General features: G+C 36.0%; 3 protein-coding genes across 4 annotated transcripts in view; all 3 read left to right on the top strand.

The window, feature by feature from the left end:
* Positions 1 to 360: 360 nt before the first annotated feature.
* On the top strand, positions 361 to 5,879 carry gpank1 (G patch domain and ankyrin repeats 1). Its single transcript, XM_016501871.1, has 4 exons — positions 361 to 482; positions 1,711 to 1,945; positions 3,761 to 4,024; positions 5,098 to 5,879. Exons 2-4 carry the CDS (start codon positions 1,756 to 1,758, stop codon positions 5,586 to 5,588), a joined length of 945 nt encoding a protein of 314 aa, XP_016357357.1. The 5' UTR covers positions 361 to 482; positions 1,711 to 1,755; the 3' UTR covers positions 5,589 to 5,879.
* A 3,141-nt stretch (positions 5,880 to 9,020) lies between these two features.
* Positions 9,021 to 12,209, top strand: LOC107700281 (T-cell ecto-ADP-ribosyltransferase 2). Of its 2 annotated transcripts, none has more exons than XM_016501888.1 (4): positions 9,021 to 9,851; positions 10,108 to 10,182; positions 10,303 to 11,027; positions 11,583 to 12,209. In XM_016501888.1, exons 2-4 carry the CDS (start codon positions 10,135 to 10,137, stop codon positions 11,686 to 11,688), a joined length of 879 nt encoding a protein of 292 aa, XP_016357374.1. In that variant the 5' UTR covers positions 9,021 to 9,851; positions 10,108 to 10,134; the 3' UTR covers positions 11,689 to 12,209. The 2 variants fall into 2 exon arrangements, with proteins under 2 accessions (XP_016357374.1, XP_016357375.1); XM_016501889.1 differs by having other exon boundaries at positions 9,786 to 9,851; positions 10,078 to 10,182.
* A 1,059-nt stretch (positions 12,210 to 13,268) lies between these two features.
* LOC107700280 (Kv channel-interacting protein 4-like) overlaps positions 13,269 to 17,940 on the top strand; it is a 7,474-nt gene continuing 2,802 nt past the window's right edge. The window contains exons 1-3 of the mRNA XM_016501886.1: positions 13,269 to 13,399; positions 17,364 to 17,488; positions 17,612 to 17,681. Of these exons, the coding sequence (XP_016357372.1) occupies positions 13,306 to 13,399; positions 17,364 to 17,488; positions 17,612 to 17,681 (289 nt within the window). The 5' untranslated portion in view covers positions 13,269 to 13,305. The remainder of the gene's footprint in view (positions 13,400 to 17,363; positions 17,489 to 17,611; positions 17,682 to 17,940) is intronic.

Raw genomic sequence — 17,940 nt, 5'->3', positions numbered from 1 at the left:
TATATGCATTTGAAGTAGTCTGCCATGTTATAAAGATCTCAATGATTTGCTTCGCAATCAGAATTTCATCTTACTTTCTAACCATATAAATATCCACACCTGCACCATATTTGTGTTTAGGTTTGGGCCTGATGTGTTTTGTTCTCTTCATCCAGTATAAGCTCAATATGCAAACTTCTCTTTTTTTTGTTCCGTCTAAAGCAGAAACTCGGTCCTGCAGAGTTTAGCTCCAGCTTTCCTCAACACAGCTGTCTGGAAGCGTCTGGTATGCCTAGTAAGAGCTTGATTAGCTGCTTCAGGTGTGTCTGATTAGGGTTGGACGCATGTCTTTCAAAGTCTGGTTCACGCAGAGAAAGCGGATCTGAGCCGTTGTTCGCGCTGTTGGCCGCTGGGTGGCAGCAGCAGACCATGTTCGCCTAAACGCATCAGAAGAAGAAGAAGACGGTGTTTGCGTCTTTTTTCTGGATCCACTGGTTTCGGAGGTATCGCTCCTAAATTCACGGATTTTCAATTGAAAAAGTCTTACATTATGTACCTTTCTGACTGATCTGGTGTAATTACACATATTTTATAAGGCTGTTTTTAACTATTATAGCCTACATCCCTCTGGCTTGTGAGATGCTAAAGCTAACACTGTTTACTTCTCAGAGATTTGTGTATTTTTGTGTTTATTTTTAACTCTGACTCGGTTAGTTTACTCTCAGTGATATTCTAAAGCATGTCAGGAATGAAGAATACTTTTCCAGCTGACCAATATATATATATATATTTGCATGAACATATTCATTATGTTAAGACTGTAACGTTACCTTAAGAACTAGTTTGAGTAACTAACCAAGTAACGTTAGTAATCAGTACTTTTCAGATTCAGATTAGACCAGTCTAACGTTAGGTGTTTACACACGCTGCTGTTCAAAAGTTTGGGATCAGTAAGATTTGTAATGTGTTTTAAAGAAGTCTCTTCAAGGCTGCATTTATTTGATCAGAAATACAGAAAAAGCAGTAATATTGTGAAATATTTTTACCATTTAAAATAATGGTTTTCTATTTTAATATACATTAAACTGTAATATATTTCTGTGATGCGCAGCTGTATTTTCAGCATCATTACTCCAGTCTTCAGTGTCACATGATCTTCAGAAATCAGTGTAATATGCTGATTTATTATCAATTATCAATGTTGGAAACGTGTTAAATTGATAAAAAGTGATCATAGAGACTTATGTTGTTAGAAAGGATTTTCTTTCTAACTGTTGAATGCTGTTCTTTTTAACTTTATTCATAAAATAATCATAAAGTATCACAGGTTCCAGAATATGAATATGAAGCAGCAAAAACTGTTTCCAACACTGATAATAAATCAGCATATTAGAATGATTTCTGAAGGATCGTGTGACACTGATGCTGAAACTTCAGCTTTGCATCAAAGAAATAAAGTACATTTTAAAGTATATTAAAATAGAATTTTTTTCTGTATTTATGGACAAAAAATGCAGCCTTGAAGAGGCTTAATTAAAACACATTACAAATCTCACTGATCCCAAACTTTTGAACAGCAGTGTACCTGACTTTAACAGTTATGACCAGTCTTGCAGAAAAAATTAGATCACCAATTTTTAAGACTATTCTACGCGGTTTATGCAACCGGCTCCTGGAAATGAGATCCTTCAGTATTTGAAAGCTTGTATTTGTTCCTTCTCTTGGTTTTAGTCTTGTGGCCATGAGATCTCTTCTTTAACAGAGATTGCGTTAAAGATGAACAACCCAGTCTACTTTACCAGAGCCAAAGAAGAGGAGAAGCGCTGGATAGAGAGAACGAGAGAAGACAGACGGACGATTAATGGAGAGGAGGCCAGAGACTTTTACCAAAGCCTGCTGCAAGAGACCGATGGAGAAAAGCCAAAAGAAGGAGAAGCAGCCGCGAGAAGAGCGAGACGAGGAGCAGGTAGAGATGGAAAACATAAGCAGATTGAGAATTATGATCGCAGCACACGACTGCTAGAGGAAAAAAATAAAATAAATACATGATCCAATCTGTCAAATTTTTTTTTTTAAACTTTTAAATACATGTATAAATAAAGATCATGTTTAAAAATATTTAAAAAAAAATATATGAATAAAATTGTTTTTTTATATATATAAATGAATAAAGATTCTACCAAATCATAAAAAACATAACATTTAACTATAATATTAAAATAAGTATGTTAGTATCTAGGCATGTTTTTTGGGTTTTCTATGTCCTTTGTTCTATTCTTATGCTACTGTGCCACTGCACTCGTCAAGGAATTGTTTGTAATAATTCATTTAAAATGCATAAAAATGAAGTTTAAATGAATAAATAAAATGATACAAATTTTAAATTATTTGAAGAGTGAAACTTTAGATCAAAAGGTTTTTGATCTAAATAAATATCAGATATTAATATCAGAATTATCATTTTAAGATTAGAGTATGATGGAAAAGGAAGCAGCACTGCCAGGGTTAATTCATCTAGAGACGTTTGACTTAATAATTGACATAATATCAGGTCCACATCAGTAGTGATTGTCAATTGAAACAATGGTGTAATGAAAAAAAGAATAAGTAAGATGAAGTACTTCCCCAGTTGACTGATTATTACATCATGAATTGCAAAATCTGTTTGTATTACGAGATTTCTGAAATGTTATATTTAAACATGCAAATGCATAATAAACATAAATGCACACATTTGCATACATTTTTAGAACAAAAATCCAAATGTTGGATAAAGCCAGGCTCAACAGCCAAAAAATAAAAATGAATAAAATAAAAAATTCACCTTTTTTTTTTTTTTTTTTCAGGAATAAAATGTAACAAATCATGCAAATTAAATATGAACATTAGATATGCACTGAAAAAAATGCTTCATTCATCCAATTAAAAAAATGTAGGGTAACGATTCACATCTATATTTTTTTACTTGAGCCAATGAAAAATAAATAACTTGCCCTAAGGGAAACATTTTTTTCAGTGTGTGTTATATTTGAAATATATTGAATATGACTTGATGAAAAGCCATTAAAGCCCAAAAAAGTTTCCAGATGCATTAAAAAAAACTGTTTTGCCTGTAGTGTCTCGCCTTAAAAACCAACAACAATACAAAACATTAAAGCAGATACGGATGTGTTGCCAGGGTTTATATTTTTCCTAACTGTGTTTAGCAACATTTTACATACATGTCTTAAAAGCACAGCTGCAAAAAACAAAACATCATGACATGCCTGAAATTCTGAAATTAATTGTAAATGTATTTGCATTTTGGCAGGGTGGGAGGATGAGGAAATAAAATCTTAAACCGAGACATTGCTCTTGTAATGTCATTATAACCGTTAGAACATCTAAAAATGAAATCAAGCCTGTATGAATTTCTGTATTCTGCTGAACGCAATATAAGATATTTTGAAGAATGTTGGTAAGCATACAATGAAATCATGACATGAAAATCTACTTTTTCTGTTTGAGATTTGGCTACAGGTGTATTTGTTTAAATTGTTTAAAAGTACAAATAAATTGCATTGAAATTGGTGTTGCATGTATTTACACAGTTAAATAGTGTTGCATCAGTCTGTCATCTATACAGTATGTGTGCTCTTCAAAACATTCATTAAAAATCTCACAGTAGTAGTATATACAGTATGAGTAGTCTTCTTTAATCTTAGCATTTGCATTCCTTCAGAGATTAGTTTATGATAACTGTACAGTTTTATCATGATCGCCCGTTATCTTTTGACACGAGGACCCAAACGAAGAAGAAGAGAAGCTGCTCGTGGCGAAGCGGTCAGCAGCTCCGAGCGAGACGGACACAGACTCCTCCGATGCGCTCAGGAGGGAGACATTCAGGCCCTGAAGGAGCTCCTGCGGCGAGGCTGTGACGTCAACTTTCGCGATGATTTCTACTGGACGGGTGTGATGTGTGCGAGTAAAGCAGGACAGACGGAGGCTGTTCGGTTGCTCCTGCGTCACGGAGCTGCTTGGGTGGGAGTGGTGGACAAACAGGTGCGTAACACTCACTTCTGAGAGGATCTCTCTACCTCCTCCTTTATATGGGAGTAGAGCAGTGCAGATTTCCCATTGGCTGCTGCTTTGTCAGTATGGTTGGTTGATTGAGTTAAAGTCTTGTACTGTTGGTCATGCAGTCTAACTGAAGTAAAGTAACTAAAGTAACTTCCCACCACCATTCATGCCTGCGGACTGAACTTACTCCCTTAGTTGTATTGCATCAAAACCACTGGGCTTGCATGTGTGCATTATTACTAATAATAAAAATAATACTTCATTTTAAAGGTATAAAAAATGTGCATATATTAAGCTTATATAAGAAATACAAAAAGATTTGAACAGAAGTAATTCAGATAATAGGCTTACTCTGCCTATAAGAAACCAAATATATAGTAAAGATGCAGAATATAGTCTTGGGTAAAGGACCTGTGCTGCTTAATAAAGATGAGTTATATTTGTTTAGAATTGAGAATTATAAAACGGATAGTTCCGGTGCTTGATTCTGAAGTCCATCTCCTGTTGTCTCGCACATCAAAATCCAGCCACATATTTGTTTAGAGCTGTTTAAACACTGCTTGATCTGTGCAGATTTCTCTCCTGATTCAGACCAGAACACTTTTTCACTGGAGGAAGAGTTATTATGGATTATGGAGCAACAGTTTGAAGTTAAAAACACCTTAATGATGGGTGAACCGATCCTTTAGAGAGATAGTTCACCCAAAAATGTTAAATTTGTTCCAAGATGTAGGTGACTTTTTTTTTTTTCTTCAGTATAACAGTAAAGAAGATTTTTAGCTGAAACCGTGGGCCTTGGTGAGTCAGCGGCTGCCCGTCTTTGAGAATAAAAAAGCATATGAAGGATCACAAAATTAATACGATTTATATTGAGGTCTTATGAAGCGAAACGATCGGCCTGTGCAAGAAACTGATCATTATTTACTTCATTACACATCTCTCAGTATTGCGGTGCTTTTGATCTGAGTGTATTTTCCCAGGTTGAGCATCCTGTCAAATAGGCATATTAAAAGATCTCACTAAAATGCTGTTTCGTCTTAATACGTGTAATTTGAACAGATCTGAGAATGATGATGTGTGTCTGCGTGTGTTTCCACAGTGCTGGTTCTCAGTGGTGTGATGTGTGTGCCGTGCATTACACAGACAGCACTGAAACACACTCCAGATCCACGCTGCATCAGTTCAGTAAGCTCCGCCCCCCGGCCACGCCTCAATACTGCCTGCCCTCCTCCAGCACCAGCTATAAAATGATGCTCCGCTTGGGCTGGAACCCCTCCTCTGGTCTGGGCCCCGCCCACTCGGGCCGCAAAAACCCAGTCAGCACGATACTAAAGAGAGATCAGGCGGGCCTGGGATACGGAGAGCCCCCGCAGCCCAAAGTCACACACTTCCAGGCCAGAGATCCTCAGGCAGTGCAACACATGCATAAAGAGAAAAGACTGAGACAGGAGAAAGGAACGACGCTCAGCGCTAAAGAACTTAAGAGGAAAGAAGAGCGAGACCAGAAATGGGAAAGAGACTACCGTGCTTCATTTAACTTTGACTTCTGATCTGATGTGCTTTTGTGCAGAGACTTTTCATTTTTCAGTACAATTCATTTGAAATGCGTTGCTTTGACAGTAACACATTTTATCATCAAGTCATTAAAGACTGCTGGAACAGTATGAAAGTAGACATTTTATATAGAAGGCAAAACAAATGTAAACAGGAACTGGATGAAACATTATTTAAAAAAAAAAAAAGCTGTCAGTGGGTTGTGATTATATAATTAGATTAGAAAACATGATTACATTTTTTTTTTTTTTTTGTGTCATTTAATGTCATCAGTCTCAATTTGTCATGCATTTGGATATATATTGAATATATGTGACCCTGGAGCACAAAACCAGTCTTAAGTGTCAATTTTTCAAAATTGAGATGTATAAATCGGCTAGAAAGCTGAATAAGCTGTATGGTTTGTTCGGATAGGACAATATTTGAAAATCTGGAATCTGAGGGTGCAAAAAAAAATCTAAATATTGAGAAAATCATCTTTAAAGTTGTCCAAATGAAGTTCTTAGCAATGCATATTAATAATCATAAAAGAAGTTTTGATATATTTACGGTAGGAAATTTACTAAATATCTTCATGGAACATGATCTTTACTTAATATCCTAATGATTTTTGGCATTAAAAAAAAGGATAATTTTGGCACATACAATATTTTTTTGGCTATTTCAAAAATACCCCAGTGACTTAACACTGCTTTTGTGCTCCAGGGTCACATATATATTTATACCATGGTCGGTCTCAATTCTTGATTCTAACTGGCTGGCAGGTATGCATTAAAACTGTGTAATGCACAGGTAGTTCCAAGTCAGTTTAATCTGTTCTATATTAATATGTTGCTATAGAGACAGACACACACACACACACAGAGAGAGTTTGGATATTATTGCACACATGCAGAAACGTGTCAGCGCTGCCCCTTGACTTATAAATTAACTTAAGATACTAGATCACTGCATTATATTGGGGTAAAATCGCTGGTTTTGAAGTAACTAAACTCACTGCTTCATTGAGAGAGAGAGACGCACAGACGCAGGTCAACCGTCATTTTTACCATTCCGGTTAAATATTGCGCTGCAAACATCATTACTGGCTTTAACTTGTCAATGCTGGCAAATGACCATGGTATAAGCGTGATGATGCACGGCTAGCTGTGCATTAAACTATTTTAATACTTCATGTCAGGTGGTTCTTTACTTCCACTAAAGAAGCACAGCTATAGAAGCACAGCTAGCCATGCATTATCCCTTACATGTCAATTGATTAAAAAAATAATTAAGCACTAAAGAAAACGCTTAAGAAAAAAATCCAAACTTCAGGAGTTTGTTTGAGTACACAGTAAAAAAACACCCAACTGTTGCTTGCGTTGTTCTTAAAATTCTAGCAAATTCATTCATTCTTAGAGAAAACAAAAGGAAAATTGCGAACTAAGCTGTGACAGTTGCTCTGTTCTGAGTGAGAGTTCATCTAATCTTACGGAGCCCAGAGGATCTCATGAATGGAAGTGAAGAGCATTAAGTCTAATGTGACCAAACCTTCACAACCTCTGCTTAATTTCATCACACTAACTATTCTCCTTCTGCCTGAAGCAGAACAAAATCTGGTTTAGATGAAACATCCTCAAAACGAAACCAAAACTGATGACATTTTTCAAAACCACATCATCAAACCCTCAAGAATCTCGAGAGACTTGTTTTTACGCTGATGCATTTTAGTTTCTCTTCACTCTCGAGCACTCTATATTTAAAGCTATAATCAGACATTACTGCAAAAGAAATTCAGCATTTGTTGAGTGTATATTACAGTTGCATTTTTGTAAATGTACAGATAGCAACAACATCTGCTTGAAGTTTAATAATCATTGCATTATGATATTCCATGAAGATGTCCCAATGTTTGTTTGTATCGGATGTTTTCCACAGGAGCTGTAGACTCTTCTGACTTCTGTGGCGTCCCTAGAAATCCATTTACTCAGGCATCCAAAAGGCTCTGAAAGATGCAGTATTAACATTAGTAATATCTGTATATTAGTCACATCTCTCGTGACTTAATCCAAATGAAAGCATGTTTGACACATTAGGATTTTATAGTAATAAACATGGATTAAAGTTTTTCAATCGTGAGAGCAATTAAGAAAACAGCCCTTTGTTAGGGAATATAAAAAAAAAAAAAAAGTTTTTCTAAATGTTACTTGCCTCACAAAAACATCCCAAAATTGATCCCAGACATTCGCAGCAGGATAAAAAACAATGACAGAATCCAGAACACACAGGCTCACAAAATTCAGAACAATCACATCCAGAACAATCACAGAATCCAGGACAATCACAGTATCCAGAAAAATCACATCCAGGACAATCACAGGTTTGGAAACAATCACAGCATTCATAACTGCATAAACAAAAACCCAAATCCGTATGTGTTTGCTCCACATTATTCTGATCTTTCTTCAGTTTGACCTGTTCTTCATGTGTAGGACTGTTGCTCTGCTCACATTCCTCCATAGCTTAATGTCTAGTAAGTTTTAGTGATGGGTTTGAATCACGGCACTGGTTTGTGAATGTTTTCAAATCCTGAAACCGTCTTCAGCTTGACTGTACTCTGCTTTAGACTTTAGACCATAGACTGTATGTTTTAGACACACACTCACAAACTTCTCTAGGCACCTCCCCTCGTGGGAATCTACGGTGGCCGAGAAGTGCAAAGCAAATCACAATTCTGAAAACAAAATAACAAATTACAAACGCAAATGCAAGTCTAAAAAACAAAATAACAATTCAGAAAGCACAACAACAATTCAGAAAACATTATAACAAGTCAGAAAACACAACGACAAATCAGACAAACACTGGGGCAAGTTCAAGCTGAAACCGGTGCGCACTGTTTTGCTACGGTTTCCAGGCTGAACGACATGTTTCCTTGAGTTTGAGATGTGTTTTCTCTTGTTTGGTGGGTGTGTCAAACATATCAGTCTCAGCTGCCATAGCTGCAACTCTTGCGTCATCAGAACAGTGTGTTGAATGCACCACCGTTTCCGTTTAAAAAACGTTTTGCACCATTTTTGTCAGGGCTGAACGCAGCCCTGATTGGCCACTGCGTTCAGGTTAGTCAGAATTCACTCACCTATAAACGCCGGATTTAAATAAATGTGGGATAAATTTAAATAAATGCGAGATTCACTTTTGAAATTGCAGTGATTGACTTACTGTAGTCATAAGCAATCGGCCAAAGAAAAATATAATTTGTCAAAACTGGTGTATTATGCAGTGTAAATGCAGACTAACTAATAGATTAATTGAAAAATATTTGAATTTTCATATCAAAATATTTTTGAAATGCAGATGAAATTATTTGCAAAATTAATGACTTGTAAATCTTACTACTTCTTCTCTCGGTATGCATTGCTATTTTGATTGTGGTGAAACGTTTTAATTTTGAAGGAAAATATTAGGATATCTGATCCAAGCTCTTCATCCAAGCTCTGAGTGCATGAGTCATTAAATAATGCATTTTTGAGCTTGATAGCCACAGGTAAAAATTATACTAAACATAATATGTGAACCCATCTCAAGGACAAACAATTCCAAATTCAGCCCTCCAAAAATAAAGAAGGTTCAATTTAAGATTTTTTCATTTCAAGACTCAGTAAATAATATGTAATTTTGTAGTGCCTGAGACAGATCAGACACGCAATTATTTGTTGTATTTAATAAATAATCCACAGTAGATCTCACCCAACAAAAAAAATCACGTGCCTCTTAAACCCGTCACATTTTAACCTTGACGTCACTGAATCGTTTTCTGAGTTTTACAACAGTCAGTCATTGTTTGCGGACACCACAGAAATGAAAATTAGGGACAAATAGCACAAAAAATGGAACAAAAAGACAATTTGTTAACCATTTCTTGACTAGTTTTGACTCCAATATGGGATTTTTTTTATTTTAAATGAATCTCTGCACATGGCTGACAATTATAAGTCTACCACCTCATTTAAAATATTTGCCTTACATTCTTAATGTTTAATTTTTCCTATTTTTTAAAAATGTTCTACTATAAGATTCTTCTGATGTCTGGCTTTGTTCATTCCTGATCACGGTAGCGATTGAAATGCAGGAAGGAAAAGGCAGAGCACAGCCTTGATAAGCTTTCCTGTAAATGTTTTTTTTTTGTTTTTTTTGTCAGTCTGTGAACACCCTGCAGTTCTGACCATTTGCTTTCTCCTCGCCTAACTGACCCTAAAAATACCAGACATCTTGAGACGGTGAGTGCTGCATTTTTCAGTTATAGTTTTCAGCCACTTGTTTTAGGCGAATGTTTCTAACAAAATTAAATGCATCATGCACAACAGGTATTTTTAAGATATCAAGATTTTTTGTGTTTCATGCAATTGTCTGCATGTGCTTGTGCTCCATTTGTGCTGGAAAAAAAAAAAATATATAATTATATTGGTGAGCATGTATTCACCAACCTTATTTCCTTATTTTTAGCCTGTTGTCCATGTTATTGTCTTTGTCCAGACCTGTGCACATACGCCAACTAATACAATGGGAAGTTTGAGGTTCCATGCATTTCTCCTGCTGCTCTTGTACACTGTAAGTTCTCACATTTATCATCACTACTTTGAACTGTTTAACTCAAGGTACTCATCAAAAGTCTTTGACTTATTTTCTTCTCTCCAAATTTTCCGCTGTGATTCTTAATTGTGTTTTCAGAGTGTGGTGCAGATAACTGAAGAAGTGATACACATGGGCTTGTTTCCTGAAGCTGCTGATTACTCATTCTACAACTGTCGGAAAGAGATGCTACAAATGGTCACAAAAAGTGGAGGTCTGCTGCAGACAGAGCTTAACAACAATGCTGATTTTAAAACTATGTGGCGAAACGCAACATCCAAAAAGGCCATTCCAGGGAGTACACCGGAGCACATGGCTGCGCTGCAGAGCTATGTTGAAGCTACTCCTGAATTTCATGAAAAATTCAAGAAGTTGGTTCAGAACAATGGCAGGGGCAGTTCGACTTCCCAAGACGAGTTTCCTTTCAAATCTCTTTTCTTCCTGCTGACAGATGCCATGCAACTCGAAGGCCAAAAGAAATGTCGTACAGTGTACTCTGGCACAGAGAAGGAATATAGCACCAAAATTGGGGAGAAAGTACGTTTTGCGAGTTTTTTCCCAGCAAAACTGCAATATACTTCTGCAACTGAGGATGCAAGTGTAGATGAAAACCCTGGGACTGTTTTCAACATCACGTCTTGTTCTGTGATCAGCCTTGAAGATTATGGGTGTAGTTCAGAGGAAATGGATGCGCTAATATCACCCACTGACGTTTTCACAGTTGAGGATATCACAACGGTTATGAATATTAATGATGAGTTTAAAAAGATCACCTTGGTACATTCTCACTTTTACAGTTCTTATAACTGCAGCGGCCTTGCCAGGTAAGAGAGTGAGAGCGCAGTAAAGATTTGTTTGATTGTATGCAATACTAATTTGTGACCCTGGAGCACAAAAGCAGTCTTAAGTCGCTGGGGTATATTTGTTGCAATATCCAACAATACATTGTATGGGTCAAAATTATAAATTTTTCTTTTATGCCAAAAATCATTAGGATATTAAGTAAAGATCATGATCCATGAAGATATTTTGTAAATCTCCTACCGTAAATATATTAAAACTTAATTTTTGATTAGTAATATGCATTGCTAAGAACTTAATTTGAACAACTTTAAAGATGATTTTCTCAATATTTAGATTTTTTTGCACCCTCAGATTCCAGATTTTCAAATAGTTGTATCTCAGCCAAATATTGTCCTATCCTAACAAACCATACATCAATGGAAAGCTTATTTATTAAGCTTTCAGTTGATGTATAAATCTCAATTTTTGAAAAATTGACCCTTATGGCTGGTTTTGTGCTCCAGGGTCACATTCGTGATAAACTGAGCACATCTAAAACAAACCTGCTGATCTGAATTTTCTCTTTCTGTCTAAAGCTTGTCTGAAGAATCTAAAGAATCATCTTCAAGTTTCCCGAGTTCCAGTTTCCTGAATCTGATGGCTTCCTTTCTCATGCTGTGCTTCTACACGCTAATTCTGTAATAAACTCAGAAATGCATGAAATCATGTGGGAATAGTAAGTTACATTCATTCTATTAATGAATGTTTACCACATGCAGTGTTCTTGACTTATAAGGATGAATTTATCACAATAATAAATTACTTTCATTATTCATTTTAATGCATGTTCTCTGTTCTCATTTTAATCTAATCTTTAAGACCACTAAAAACCGTAAAAATGTAGGACTATTTAAAATGATAAAATAGGCCTATATAATTTTTTAGTGAAACTAAGCTGTAGTGTTCCTTGAAATTGCCCAGGCATTGCAAAAAACATCCATGAATTCATTTTTATATTCCCATAAAGTATATTGGAAAGACGCTCAAGGTGTTATATGAAGTACCTCACACCACCAGAGGGCGCCATTGCAACAGACCTCATATCACCTGCAGTCATTTTTGTCATTTCTGTCATGTTGCAAATACATTCATGATACAGTTTCACTAAATGGTGAATTCACTTAAGTGTTTTAGTTGAAATTTCACACCTTCTGTTTAAATACTTTTGGTTTTATCTGCCTTCCATATCTCACACCCTCCTCTACATGAGCTTGTCCACCAGAGGGAGGTGTAAAACACAGTTGAGGAATACTCAAAATCAGAACTTGCTCCTTGTTGTTCCTCGGGGTACAATACAGTCACCCTGTTAAAAAGAACTGATGATGTAATGAAGACTGACCAGCAGAGGGAGAGAGTGACACATCGTGAAAAAGGAGAATAAAACAAGAAGAGATCTTGCCGTGTGTTGCCTACATTGTATAACTGTATCCCTAAATGTGACAATCAATTCATGTGGGACCCACTTACTAATATATAATGGCTGCTTTATACTGTCATCAGTAAAGAGTCACTTATAGACCTTTTGTAGCTCCGCCTCTTTCAGCGCTGCGTTTGTTGTCTTCTGTATTCCGGTTTGTATTTCCACAGCGTGAATAAGATGTTTATGATTTAGAATGCATGTAAAACTGACATCTTAAAGACGTCTATCAGATGTTTGTACACAGCAGATGCTTTCCAGATCTTTAACAGACATCTTGCAGACGTACGTGTGCTATCTGGGAATTGTATCGCCATATTATTATTATTATTTCTCTTATTTGTATAAATATACATATAAAAACTGGCAAAGTATTACATATATTGCATACTGACTAAATGGTCTGAATGACACCAAAGGTCATCTGTCATAAAAAGAAGAAATAATTAAAAACGAGGTCAAATACACCTAAGGGAGACAAGAAGAGCTTTAAATAAAGACCCGAGGGAGGCTGTAAGAGCTCTATATGGAGTTTCACAGTTCAGATCTATAAGTGAGAGAACTCGGAAAAACATTTTAAAGAGGTGTGTGTGTGTGTGTGTGTGTGTGTGTGATGTGTGTGTGAGAGAGAGAGAGAGAGAGTGTGTGTGTGAGAGAGAGAGAGAGAGAGAGAGAGAGAGAGAGAGACGGATTCGCTCTCAGGTGTTTGTAAAGCTGCAGCACGTTCACACCTTTCTCTTCATCCATATACCTGACCAGAAACCGAAACAAGCGCAACTCAAGCCGACAGAACACTGGAATAAACCAGAGAACTCGCTTTTGATCTCCTTCCTTCTCTGTCAATGAAAATGAGCAGCCGACGGCGACGATGCAAGCGGCAGCTGATCAAGTTCACTCAGCACATAGCTCGATTAATCACAGGCACTCTGAGCTCAGGTAAAGCCCACCAGTTTATACAGTATCTCTCTTCTGGATATGATGTAGCGCTCTGGATGAGACTAAAAAGTTGACTTAATAGACTTATTTCATCGTTTGACTGTCGCTTTGTTGTCCTGAAGTTCATTACATCTTTTATCAAGCTCAGCTTTTGTTCCTGAACTGTTAGCATTAAATAACTGGAGGACCATAAACATCGTGCAACTAAAGCAGTGATTTTATTAAAACCCGAGGGGCAACATGAGCCAATTCTGAATTTGAGGATTTCTCAGTCTGTGTGTTTCACACAAACTCATGTAGAGGAGGATTGTGACACAATAGACACATTAAATGTAATTAGTAGGTTAATTACAGATCATTAGTTCATGACTGCTGTGTGAAAATATATGATTAACTTGAATGACTTTTAAACTAAAAGACACTGCACTGAAGGTATAGGTACATTATCAGCATTCACTGGGAATCACACCCATGACCTTGGCAATGCTAGCGACTAATGTTTGAGAAAGAAATAAATAAAAATATGTTGTAGATTAATTGGGTAATTACATTTAGCCATTGTTTTACCATTTACATTTTTCTGAAAAAAAAAAAAAAAAATTTAATATTACAAGGTATTTCTCAGATTAGTGTCTATCAAGAGCATGGTGTGATTGTGAATATGATTTTTCACTTACTGTACACTCCTCCTTGGTTCCCATGCATGTTTAATGTAATTTTTCCACATCACAACAATTAATTTTTCTGTTTTAAAAACATGACAACAGGCAAAATAACAATCATATATTATACACTTAAATTACAATAGATCATCTAAAAATGGTCCAAAATGGTACAGATCCAATACCAATATTGCTAGATTTGGAGAACAAAAAACTGATGATGAATGATGTTAGAAAGATTAAAAAAGGCATCACAATAGCAGCAAAATACTTTTTTTCAGTTCAACTCAAACTGGCAGTGAAAGTATCTCTTTACAAAAAAGAAAGTAATTTTTACTATTGTGCAGTGAGAAACTTCACAGAAAGTTCTTAATTTTTTAAAGTCACAATAAAATGAATACATATAATATTACTACTAAGCTAATAGAAAGGTCAACAGGTGTTTTAACCCCTTCCAGACAGTCTTGTGATTATAAATACACCTCTTTTTCTTCCTTGACTCTTCAAGGGTGTAATTACACATTTGACTGAAATTCTTAATATTTAACGACAGTTGTAGATCAGATATCTTGCCACGTTTCACTCCCAGAGATTGGCTAACTGTAATAACTATCATCTTTAATCTGAAAATAACACAGGCATATACAACACAATAATGTCAATCTACCAAAGTTGTATCAGCTAAGGTTTTAACACACTGTTCTTCCAAAAAATTTCATTATTCATTGACACAGTGTAGTAAGTAAATTAGATTGTGCTTGTATTCAGTCATCACTGTCTATTATTTAGGTGTAATAAATATAATAATATACATAATCTCTTACCACACCCTGTATGAGTTATTATTGAAATTACAGTGCTAATCATTAATGGTCTTAACTTTGTGGATGAGACTTCTAATTAATTTCATCTTTCCCTTGGCTATGCTTCATATCCTTGTGGGACTAAATATAATTACACACTCCATCATTCCATAGCCGACCATAAGACACTGATGATCCCTTAATAATGCCATAAATTAAGTATTGCAGACACCGGTATCTTTTTCAGGTAATTTTGTCTGACACATTTCTGCTGGATTTTTGGCTTCATTTTTCCCCTGCGTTTGAGAAGGTTTTGTGCTCCTGTTTTATCTGCTGTACTTGAACATTCATGCATGCTGATTACATTTAGTATTTGATTAATTTAATTCATTTGATTGTTTTCCTGCTGGGGATTCACTGCCCCGTCTGTATTAATATAGCACCTGCTTTGCCTTAAAAGCATCAACATAGCTACAAGCCATTCAATATTTAGCTCTTTCTACTTTAGAAACAGGCCACAGGAGACATTTATGAACGTGATACTGCATGTTACCACTCATTCCTCATGGCACACTATGGCAATACGTGGAAAAATGAGAGAAATTACATTAAACTAAGCCCTGCTGAAATGAACAGATATGGTTTGCTGATGAAGATGCAGCAAAATGGGTCATTTTTTATATAAGGATTACTAAAATAGCTCATTTTTATAGCTTTCTTCAATCACCCACCATTCTTTTCGATATACTCTTTCATCTGAGCCGGAACTGGGTTTTTTTTGTTAATAATGTTGTTTTGACTTTTTTTTTTTTTTTTTTATGTGTGCAATGATTAATTTGAGGTTTCTCACAACTGTATTCTCAGTCCTAAAAGATAGAGTGAAATACCATATTCTACTGTGTAAATTAAAGTTAAGGCCAGTGATTTCACATACATCATTTCCACATCCAACACAGTGTTTAACAGAACACCTTTACACTATTTAGATGGGTTTCTTTATATATAGATATAAACAAAAACACATTTTTAAATATATAACATACCTCCGCCTGAGTCCGTCAAAAAGTGAATTTTTTCTGAATTGTTTTTTTTTTAAACGAGCATTTTTATCAGACTTTTATTCAAAAGTCAGACTTTAATGGCAATTAAAAGATTATTAGTCAGTTATTGAAATTACTTATTTTCAACGTCCAAAGTTATTTTCCTAAGAGCCTGATTAAAAATGTTAATTTAAAAGAAAAATCTCAGGCGGTCATCATATACACGAACGCACGCACGCTCGCTCGCACGCACACACACACACACACACACACACACACACACTCACACACTCACACACTCACTCACTCACAGGGCTAAATATGGTACAAAGATAGGCTACCTTTAGGCTTTTGTACTTTAGGGTATAAAAACATTAATTTATACGAACAAATCAAATTTTTAATAATGCAAATCAGGTAAAAATAACTCTCTAAGGTAACATTTGGATGTCTATAACACATACTAAATTAAATATTATAATTGTATTTTCTTTAATTTATTGATGTTTCCTGCATAAATCCAGAACTAGAGAAATGCAACTCTAAGATGTGCTCTAGTTATTTGCAGGAGCAGTGAATGTGAGCAGTGGACAGCGGTGGCTGGATTGATTAAGTTCTAGCAGCAGCTTGTAACATCTTGACCGATCTTTAAGTGGGTCATTCTGGTATCCCAATTAATCTCCTCGTACAAAAACAACTCTTAAACAAGAACATTTTGACCTACAAATAGCAAATAGTTCAAGTAGGACGGAATGTTTTAAAGGAGATCATATGATTATAATTGTGTTATCTTCAACTTTTTCCTCTTTCAGTGTCGTCTGTATTTCCTCAGATATGGTATATGTCTCATACACGGACAAGGATGTTAAAAAATTAGGCTAGAAGTAGAACTTTTTCAGGCACAGAGACTATATCTCGTGAAAACCCGTGCTTCTGGACCTATATGCACCAGAACGTTCTTCATGAGAATCTGGGACAGACGTATTATTCATGTCCTCAGTGGCTTTAGTTACCTGACCTGCTAAGGCACAACAGTGAATATTTAATAAAATTCACAGAAACAGGCCAGCAGAGCTGTTCATGCAATCAATATTGACCCCCACATACATAATAGCTGCTAAATAGTATTTTATAAACCACTTTAAATAGCAAAAAAATCAATCAAAACTGTTAAATGTGACACAAAATCTGTTTTGATGCATTTTCTCAATGGTGTGTAAAAGGAAACATGGCCTTGACAAAGCCATCAATACATGTCACTCTCTTTTCATTATTCATCAAAAAGCCAAGCGTTTGTGTAATTAGTGTCACCGGACCTGCTAGTGCCGGGATTCTTAATTAAAGATAAAGCTCTTGGACAGTTCGCAAGCAAGCGAGGGTGCATAAAAAACACTGATTGTTCGCTACAGAAGCTGTTTTGCTCATACAAATGATGGCGGCTGTGTGTGCTGTGTTGCAGATAATGAGGACGAAGAACAAGAGAGCACGACGGTGCGGTATCACCCGGAAAATCTGGAGCAGCTGCAGTCGCAGACCCATTTCTCCAGACAAGAGCTGCAGCTACTCTACAGAGGATTCAAGAACGTGAGAGTTCACTTAAACCCCTGCTGGGTGCAGAAATTAAAAATGATGCTGTCTGCTCTCTTTGGAGATATTCCAGACCAGTCTCTTAAATATTGCGTTCTTGTCTGCTCCTGTTTTTGCTAGGACTGTCCGAGCGGAGTTGTGAATGAAGACACTTTTAAAAACATCTATGCTCTGTTCTTCCCTCTGGGAGGTTGGTCTACTTTAATGTGTTTTATAGATGTTTATCCACACAATATGATGCCGCTATTGATAAAAGTTCATTATAGGAAACCAAAAAAGTATCTTATGTGTGACCATAAGGATATTAGTAAATTAATGTATTTAAATCACATAGAAGACCAGGTAACTTTTACTGCACACTGCAGTCAGTGTCTCCTCCTTATGGTGTGTGTGTGTGTGTGTGTGTGTGTGTGTGTGTGTGTGTGTGTGTGTGTGTGTGGGTGGGTGTG

Source organism: Sinocyclocheilus anshuiensis, unplaced genomic scaffold (assembly GCF_001515605.1).
Source record: "Sinocyclocheilus anshuiensis isolate Anshui unplaced genomic scaffold, SAMN03320099.WGS_v1.1 scaffold326, whole genome shotgun sequence".
Taxonomy (NCBI): domain Eukaryota; kingdom Metazoa; phylum Chordata; class Actinopteri; order Cypriniformes; family Cyprinidae; genus Sinocyclocheilus; species Sinocyclocheilus anshuiensis.
The sequence above is the reverse complement of the archived record's forward strand: the minus strand, read 5'-3'. Positions and strand labels throughout refer to the sequence as shown.